At 36.1% G+C, this 9,643-nt stretch overlaps 1 protein-coding gene across 1 annotated transcript; it reads left to right on the top strand.

Annotated features, from left to right (window-relative positions):
• Nucleotides 1-1,917: 1,917 nt before the first annotated feature.
• Nucleotides 1,918-8,868, top strand: LOC132554858 (IgGFc-binding protein-like). Its single transcript, XM_060219181.1, has 4 exons — nt 1,918-2,241; nt 2,390-2,408; nt 5,774-5,854; nt 7,643-8,868. The coding sequence occupies exons 1-4, from the start codon at nt 1,918-1,920 to the stop codon at nt 8,866-8,868; spliced, it is 1,650 nt and encodes a 549-aa protein (XP_060075164.1).
• The last annotated feature ends 775 nt before the right edge of the window (nt 8,869-9,643 follow it).

Genomic DNA, 9,643 nt, shown 5'->3' on the forward strand with positions numbered 1-9,643 from the left:
GTCTTACACAGTTATACATGTCTTACACACTTATACATGTCTTACACACAGTTATGCATGTCTTACACGGTTATACATGTCTTACACAGTTATACATATACATGTCTTACACAGTTATACATGTCTTACACAGTTATACATGTCTTACACACAGTTATGCATGTCTTACACGGTTATACATGTCTTACACACAGTTATACATGTCTTACACAGTTATACATGTCTTACACACGGTTATACATGTCTTACACAGTTATACATATACATGTCTTACACACGGTTATACATGTCTTACACAGTTATACATGTCTTACACACGGTTATACATGTCTTACACGGTTATACATGTCTTACACACTTATACATGTCTTACACAGTTATACATGTCTTACACAGTTATACATGCCTACACGCGGTTATACATGTCTTACACAGTTATACATGTCTTACACAGTTATACATGTCTTATACAGTTATACATGTCTTACACAGTTATACATGTCTTACACATGTCTTACACAGTTATACATGTCTTACACTGTTATACATGTCTTACACAGTTATACATGTCTTTCACACGGTTATACATGTCTTACACAGTTATACATGTCTTACACGGTTATACGTGTCTTACAAGGTTATACATGTCTTACACGGTTATACATGTCTTACACAGTTATACATGTCTTACACAGTTATACATGTCTTACACAGTTATACATGTCTTACACACGGTTATACATGTCTTACACAGTTATACATATACATGTCTTACACGGTTATACATGTCTTACACAGTTATACATGTCTTACACACGGTTATACATGTCTTACACGGTTATACATGTCTTACACAGTTATACATGTCTTACAAAGTTATACATGTCTTACACAGTTATACATGTCTTACACAGTTATACATGTCTTACACAGTTATACATGTCTTACACGATTATACATGTCTTACACAGTTATACATGTCTTACACAGTTATACATGTCTTACACAGTTATACATGTCTTACACAGTTATACATGTCTTACACAGTTATACATGTCTTACACAGTTATACATGTCTTACACAGTTATACATGTCTTACACGATTATACATGTCTTACACGATTATACATGTCTTACACAGTTATACATATCTTACACATGTCTTACACAGTTATACATGTCTTACACAGTTATACATGTCTTACACTGTTATACATGTCTTACACAGTTATACATGTCTTACACAGTTATACATGTCTTACACTGTTATACATGTCTTACACATGTCTTACACAGTTATACATGTCTTACACAGTTATACATGTCTTACACTGTTATACATGTCTTACACAGTTATACATGTCTTACACAGTTATACATGTCTTACACTGTTATACATGTCTTACACAGTTATACATGTCTTACACTGTTATACATGTCTTACACAGTTATACATGTCTTACACAGTTATACATGCCTTACACAGTTATACATGTCTTACAAAGTTATACATGTGTTATACGGTTATACATGTCCTACACACGGTTATACATGTCTTACACAGTTATACATGTCTTACACTGTTATACATGTCTTACACAGTTATACATGTCTTACACAGTTATACATGTCTTACACAGTTATACATGTCTCACACAGTTATACATTTATTACACGACTTAACATGTTCTACAGAACATTTGTTTGACTATTGAACCTGAGTTTACTGGTTGCAAATTACTGTACCAGTCACTTCCGCTAAAGATTTCTGAGAATTCAATATGAAAAAATCTCAACTATTTCGAACTTAACGTTCTATACTTTGACACCAGATATGTATTTCCATCAATTTATTTATGAAACTTACACTAAAACACTTCATATTAGGATCTATACCAACAACGGAGACGACAGCCATGCCTTCAGATACAAAGGAACCACAGAGTCTCCCCCTGGTAACGGAGACCACAGCCATGCCTTCAGATACAAAGGAACCACAGAGTCTCCCCCTGGTGACGGAGACCACAGTCATGCCTTCAGACACACAGGGACCACACAGTCTCTCCGTGGCAACGGAGTCCACAGTCGTGCCTTCAGACACACAGCGACCACAGAGTCTCCCCCTGGTGACGGAGACAACAGTCGTGCCTTCAGACACACAGGGACCACACAGTCTCTCCGTGGCAACGGAGTCCACAGTCGTGCCTTCAGACACACAGCGACCACACAGTCTCTCCCTGGTGACGGAGACCACAGTCGTGCCTTTAGACACAAAGGAGCCACACAGTCTCTCCCCGTCAGAATTTACCGGTGATGGTAATTCCTGCATCGATGATGTGATGTGTTCCCGTCCTGACCTTGATTATACATTTGTCTGTAAAGATGTAGCGACAATACAAACATACAAGTAAGTTCTGATACCCATACCAAATACATTGCATCGCAGACGATAACAACATCTTCGGACCTAAAGTTGTACGAAATGTTAAGTGTAAATAGAAATGATATTTGACCTACTTCATGCAACGGTTTATGAGATATAATAATCACATTGGTATGTCTTCAATAAGAACTTTAAGTAAATCTGAGTGCAAAAATTCTGTCATTTTCTATTTGTAAATGACGGTTATTTATAGTATCGGTTGCCTAGTTTTACAAGATACTCTTTTACTCCTTCAAGTGGTTTCCTTTACCAAACACAGTTTTTCAATTCATTAACAAGTAAAGTCGATTATGAAATAATTTACCTTTGATGTTTCCAGATGCTATCACTTTTGTAGACGATGTGGTATGTATATTTTGGTCACTGTCACAAGTTCTGTAGACGATGTAGTGTGTATATTTAGTCTGTGATACAAGTTCTGTAGACGATGTAGTGTGTATATTTAGTCTGTGATACAAGTTCTGTAGACGATGTAGTGTGTATATTTAGTCTGTGATACAAGTTCTGTAGACGATGTAGTGTGTATATTTAGTCTGTGATACAAGTTCTGTAGACGATGTAGTGTGTATATTTAGTCTGTGATACAAGTTCTGTAGACGATGTAGTGTGTATATTTAGTCTGTGATACAAGTTCTGTAGACGATGTAGTGTGTATATTTAGTCTGTGATACAAGTTCTGTAGACGATGTAGTGTGTATATTTAGTCTGTGATACAAGTTCTGTAGACGATGTAGTGTGTATATTTAGTCTGTGATACAAGTTCTGTAGACGATGTAGTGTGTATATTTAGTCTGTGATACAAGTTCTGTAGACGATGTAGTGTGTATATTTAGTCTGTGATACAAGTTCTGTAGACGATATAGTGTGTATATTTAGTCTGTGATACAAGTTCTGTAGACGATGTAGTGTGTATATTTAGTCTGTGATACAAGTTCTGTAGACGATATAGTGTGTATATTTAGTCTGTGATACAAGTTCTGTAGACGATGTAGTGTGTATATTTAGTCTGTGATACAAGTTCTGTAGACGATGTAGTGTGTATATTTTGGTCACTGTCACAAGTTCTGTAGACGATGTAATGTGTATATTTAGTCTGTGATACAAGTTCTGTAGACGATGTAGTGTGTATATTTAGTCTGTGATACAAGTTCTGTAGACGATGTAGTGTGTATATTTAGTCTGTGATACAAGTTCTGAAGACGATGTGGTATGTATATTTTGGTCACTGTCACAAGTTCTGTAGACGATGTAGTGTGTATATTTAGTCTGTGATACAAGTTCTGTAGACGATATAGTGTGTATATTTAGTCTGTGATACAAGTTCTGTAGACGATGTAGTGTGTATATTTAGTCTGTGATACAAGTTCTGTAGACGATGTAGTGTGTATATTTAGTCTGTGATACAAGTTCTGTAGACGATATAGTGTGTATATTTAGTCTGTGATACAAGTTCTGAAGACGATGTAGTGTGTATATTTAATCTGTGATACAAGTTCTGTAGACGATGTAATGTGTATATTTAGTCTGTGATACAAGTTCTGTAGACGATATTTAGTCTGTGATACAAGTTCTGTAGACGATGTAATGTGTATATTTAGTCTGTGATACAAGTTCTGTAGACGTAGTGTGTAGTCTGTGATGTGTATATTTAGTCTGTGATACAAGTTCTGTAGACGATGTAGTGTGTATATTTAGTCTGTGATACAAGTTCTGTAGACGATGTAGTGTGTATATTTAGTCTGTGATACAAGTTCTGTAGACGATGTAGTGTGTATATTTAGTCTGTGATACAAGTTCTGTAGACGATGATAGTGTGTATATCACTGTCTGTGATACATGTTCTGTAGACGATGTAGTGTGTATATTTAGTCTGTGATACAAGTTCTGTAGACGATGTAGTGTGTATATTTAGTCTGTGATACAAGTTCTGTAGACGATGTAGTGTGTATATTTAGTCTGTGATACAAGTTCTGTAGACGATGTAGTGTGTATATTTAGTCTGTGATACAAGTTCTGTAGACGATATAGTGTGTATATTTAGTCTGTGATACAAGTTCTGTAGACGATATAGTGTGTATATTTAGTCTGTGATACAAGTTCTGTAGACGATGTAGTGTGTATATTTAGTCTGTGATACAAGTTCTGTAGACGATGTAGTGTGTATATTTAGTCTGTGATACAAGTTCTGTAGACGATGTAGTGTGTATATTTAGTCTGTGATACAAGTTCTGTAGACGATGTAGTGTGTATATTTTGGTCACTGTCACAAGTTCTGTAGACGATGTAATGTGTATATTTAGTCTGTGATACAAGTTCTGTAGACGATGTAGTGTGTATATTTAGTCTGTGATACAAGTTCTGTAGACGATGTAGTGTGTATATTTAGTCTGTGATACAAGTTCTGTAGACGATGTAGTGTGTATATTTAGTCTGTGATACAAGTTCTGTAGACGATGTAGTGTGTATATTTAGTCTGTGATACAAGTTCTGTAGACGATGTAGTGTGTATATTTAGTCTGTGATACAAGTTCTGTAGACGATGTAGTGTGTATATTTAGTCTGTGATACAAGTTCTGTAGACGATGTAATGTGTATATTTAGTCACTGTTACAAGTTCTGAAGACGATGTAATGTGTATATTTAGTCTGTGATACAAGTTCTGTAGACGATGTAGTGTGTATATTTAGTCTGTGATACAAGTTCTGTAGACGATGTAATGTGTATATTTAGTCTGTGATACAAGTTCTGTAGACGATGTGTTGTGTATACTTTGGTCACTGTTACAAGATCTCTGTATGTGATATAGAGATAGAACTGTGATCTATGTATGTGATATAGAGACAGAACTGTGATCTATGTATGTGATATAGAGACAGAACTGTGATCTATGTATGTGATGTAGAGACAGAGAACTGTGGTCTATGTATGTGATATACAGACAGAGAACTGTGGTCTATGTATGTGATATAGAGACAGAGAACTGTGATCTATGTGTGTGATATAGAGACAGAGAACTGTGATCTATGTATGTGATATACAGACAGAGAACTGTGGTCTATGTATGTGATATACAGACAGAGAACTGTGGTCTATGTATGTGATATACAGACAGAGAACTGTGGTCTATGTATGTGATATACAGACAGAGAACTGTGATCTATGTATGTGATATACAGACAGAGAACTGAATTTTATGTAAACTTTTTCTGCTGATATAAACCGATGTGCATGAAATTTCTTTCATTCCACAATAATTCCAGACGATGCTTTTATCCCCAATCATAGTTTGTTGATAATTCATGGAACAATTGATGTTTTGAAATTTAAAGACCTGCAGTTCTACACCACTCAGGAAAGGCCATCAACCAGCACACCTAGACCAAGTTTATGTGACGTCACGCCACGTTCCGGTAAGCTATAAACTAATATGTCAGTTGTCATAAAAATACTTGAAAGGATTGTTTAGCTTTTTAAATTATATATATATATATTGATTTTTAAATCTTAAATCTTTTTGCGATAAATACGGCTGCTAGGGATAATATTTTCAAAAGTGGTTGACCAGCACACAACAGGAAATCTCTCAATCTTTTCTGATAAATACTACTGCAAGTCAGCGAAAAACGAATCCCATTTCCCAAACAAACATAACGCTAATAAATTAAAGTGACTTGCCACAAAGATGAAATGAGTCGATTGGAAAATTTAGAAATGAGTTTGTTCATAGTTTTGTCTGAAAGTGATCTACAATATAGGGTAAAAAATCAGTTGTATATAGCTTAAAACTTATTTTTATTTTATAGAAATTCAAAGTTAGCACAAATATCTGTCGCACGAATAAGCAAAAGTCATTTTTACGGTATCAAGCTTTCTACTTCTGTTCATTCTAAAAAGGTTAGTTACATACTTTGTGTAAAAATTGTTTGTAAACACAGCAAAAATTTCCTCGCTAAAGCAAAGAGGCAGTTTCTTTATCCCTCTGTGTGTCCTTTGCGCCTGTACCTGATTTTAGGACTGAAGTTTCTATTGTTCACACTGGATTAGGCTCAGGTGTCTAAAAGTTGATACATGGGTGCGCGTTGCGTAAAATTGCATTTGGAGCCAGAGAAGCTCCCATGTTTCAGTGCATATTGCTTAACGTAACAACTTTGATGTGAAAAATAATGCGACACATATCCAGGATATTTATTTCTGATTTAGCATTAAGATATAACATTATAATCAGTTAACCTTACATCTGTTTTAAACATTTAGGATAACAGGATGCTTTCCCCTATTGCTAAAATACTTATATCGTAATTCAGTCTTTTTATAGCTTTACCGGACTTTTATTTAAAAAAACTTAAACTCTATAGCTTTCTTTAGAATAGTAGACAATGTGTAAAGCAATATCATTGTTAAAAAACTTTTCAGAAGGGGGTCTGAAAAATGATAGATACAAAATCTTCCATTATTAATTATATCGTAAATTCAACCACCTTTTTATAACTTTTATCAAAAATCTTAGAACTCTATAACTTTATTGGAATAGTAGACAATGTAAATCAATATCATTGTTAAAAAAAATTTCAGAAGGGGGTCTGAAAACTGATAGATATAAAACTTCAATTATTAGTGGCTTTAAATGAACTATGACGTAGATAAAGTGGTCGCTGTGTCCGATTGGTTAAGGCGTCTGATCGTCCTTATAACTAGCCAATCACAGTCTTGGTCGCGGATCCCAAGGCTTGACCGCAGATCGATGTTAATTTTCCTGGGTACTCCGACTTTCCTCCACCACCCAAACATGGCACATCCTTAAATGGTCATTATTGGGATGCAGAGCAACAATAATTGTCAATAAAGATCAGAATTGATGATTAGTGTGTAAACGGTGACAATGATTGATAGTTTGGTGATGGTGATGAGGATTGCTTATGATGATAAATATATGTGGATGACAAAAGAAAATAAAAACAAAAACAAACAAAATGTTTACACCAATTACGTAACTTTGATCTGGATAGCACAATAGCATTATCAAGTAACAACAATATTCTCTATTTCTGTGTATACAGTTACAAGCTCATATAACAGGCTTAGATAAACACATAGATTTATTGCTAATCTGACAATTAATGTTGCAGAGACTTTCTTGTTTTTTTATTGTTATTTTGAATAGAGCACATGGACGTTGTCATTCTGTGTACTTTATACAGGCGGCGAGGAGTTCGTGTTTCTATATCCCACCAATAAAGTTCCCAGCGACTCCCATCTCGACCTACTGCTGGCATCAAACGAAACCGGAAGTCTGACACTTCGGGGATTAAGAGGCTTCGTGTGCCTAAACTATACATATACCACCGGAAGTAAAAGAATTGAAGTTCCACAATCGTTACAATTAAGTAAGGAAGCGATTGAAAACAAAGCCATCCAAGTAATTACCTCAAATGACGTCACTCTGCACGCGATGTATCATGATCCTTCCACCATCGATGGGTTTTTTGTTCTTCCCGTCCGTGATTTGTCAGACACCTATGTCATACCCTCCTTCGACAAGAATGGAATATTTAAGACATTTATTGGCGTAACAGCTGTGAGAGACAGCACAACTATACAGATAAAGTTACACACAGATCAGGTCTACTTTTACGACGGAAATGCATACAATGATAGGCAGACTCTCACAATCCATCTGAACGCGCTGGAAGCATTTGAACTTACACACACAGGTGACGTCACGGGAACACTCGTCAAGAGTAACTATCCAATCGCAGTACAAGCTGGGAGTCAATGTTCCAGCGTTCCAGTTGACGTTGGAACTTGTAATCATCTACAGGAAATGGTGCCACCGGTGTCGCGTTTAGGATCCATTTACATCGTGCCACCTCTAGTTAGTACCCAGGCATATTTTGTCCGGGTTATAGCTGCTTATCCTATGACCGTTGTTGATACAAAAATCAGCGATCATTCTGAAATGTCCGGTTTCATATTATCTGAAGTCGGGGATTTCAGAAACATCGAAGTGAACAGCCCTGAAATTCTCTTTATAAACAGCAGCCATCCTGTGCTGGTGGCGCATTACGCGGAGGGATTGGGTCGTAGTGAACCGGCCATGACGGTCATACCGTCAGTTCATCAGTTCCGCTTGGATTACGATATTACTGTGTCGGATCGACCAGGGTTCGATAATTATCTGTCAATCATTATTCCTACCAATAACATTAATGACATTAGGATCAATCGTGTCAACCTGACGTCACACGGATACTTCAATGTCCACAATGGCACCTATGATTTGTTGTCCTATATCCACAGCTCCGTTGAGGTGAAGGTCGTCCCAGGAGTATACCACGTGTACACCGAACCTCGTACTACAGAATTCGGACTTATTGTATATGGAGTCTCGAACGGAAACGCATACGAATATCCCGGTGGTCTCTGATCTGCACTTTCCATATCCGGCTTCTTTTAATCTATTTTCTGTTGTAGTCCTTCAATTTACATGTACATAAACAAGGGTACTGCCAATTTTAAATGTTCTGGAACTTATTTATTATTTATCAACCGATAATGACACATTTATTTACTGTGCTTTTATCGAATGTAAACTTTTTATACTGTTCGTAATAACGAAAAGGATTCATTTTAAAGATATAAAATAGAACTATATAATCCTTCTCAGATTGCGTGAACGATCGATCTCTTAAGTCGTTCAATACTCGCAAAAAATTGTCCATTTTAAAATGTGTGTTTGTTTTCATTAGATTAGTGGAAATAAGTCGGCACGGATAGGTTGGACTTTCACAAAGGAAATTTCTATAATACATAAAGCAGGTTAGAATCACGTCCAGACATCCAGCATCATAGGAAGACATATGCAAGTTTTGGGTCTACTTTCTTGATAGACATTGTCTTTTTACAGTTAATTAAAAGAAAACAAGCAAATACCAGCATGTCAACATAATCATTATCCTAATTCAAGTTCAATAAAACTACGGCAAAATATGAACAAAAGAAAGATTTACTCGGAAACTCATGAAAAAAGTACAAGGAGCATAAGACCAGGTGTTCCGGAGATGAAGCGTCTCATGCTAACGCCATGTGAACCTTGGTACACCAAAGTCAGTAATGTCACGTTCTCAAATGGGTATACGATCACATTGCGATCTTGACTCGTGTATCCTTAGTCCTCTTATGTTCTTGCAAGTCTTTTCGCA

This window comes from Ylistrum balloti, unplaced genomic scaffold (genome assembly GCF_031769215.1).
Source record: "Ylistrum balloti isolate Yb309-2 unplaced genomic scaffold, AGI_CSIRO_Ybal_v1 Utg370448, whole genome shotgun sequence".
NCBI classification, from domain to species: Eukaryota; Metazoa; Mollusca; class Bivalvia; order Pectinida; family Pectinidae; genus Ylistrum; species Ylistrum balloti.

Excerpts from the sequence above, each read along its gene's own strand:
- LOC132554858 (XM_060219181.1), top strand. The coding sequence starts at position 1,918 with ATGCCTTCAGATACAAAGGAACCACAGAGTCTCCCCCTGGTAACGGAG. Across the intron at positions 5,855-7,642 it reads TGACGTCACGCCACGTTCCG|GCGGCGAGGAGTTCGTGTTT; the intron begins GTAAGCTATAAA and ends TACTTTATACAG.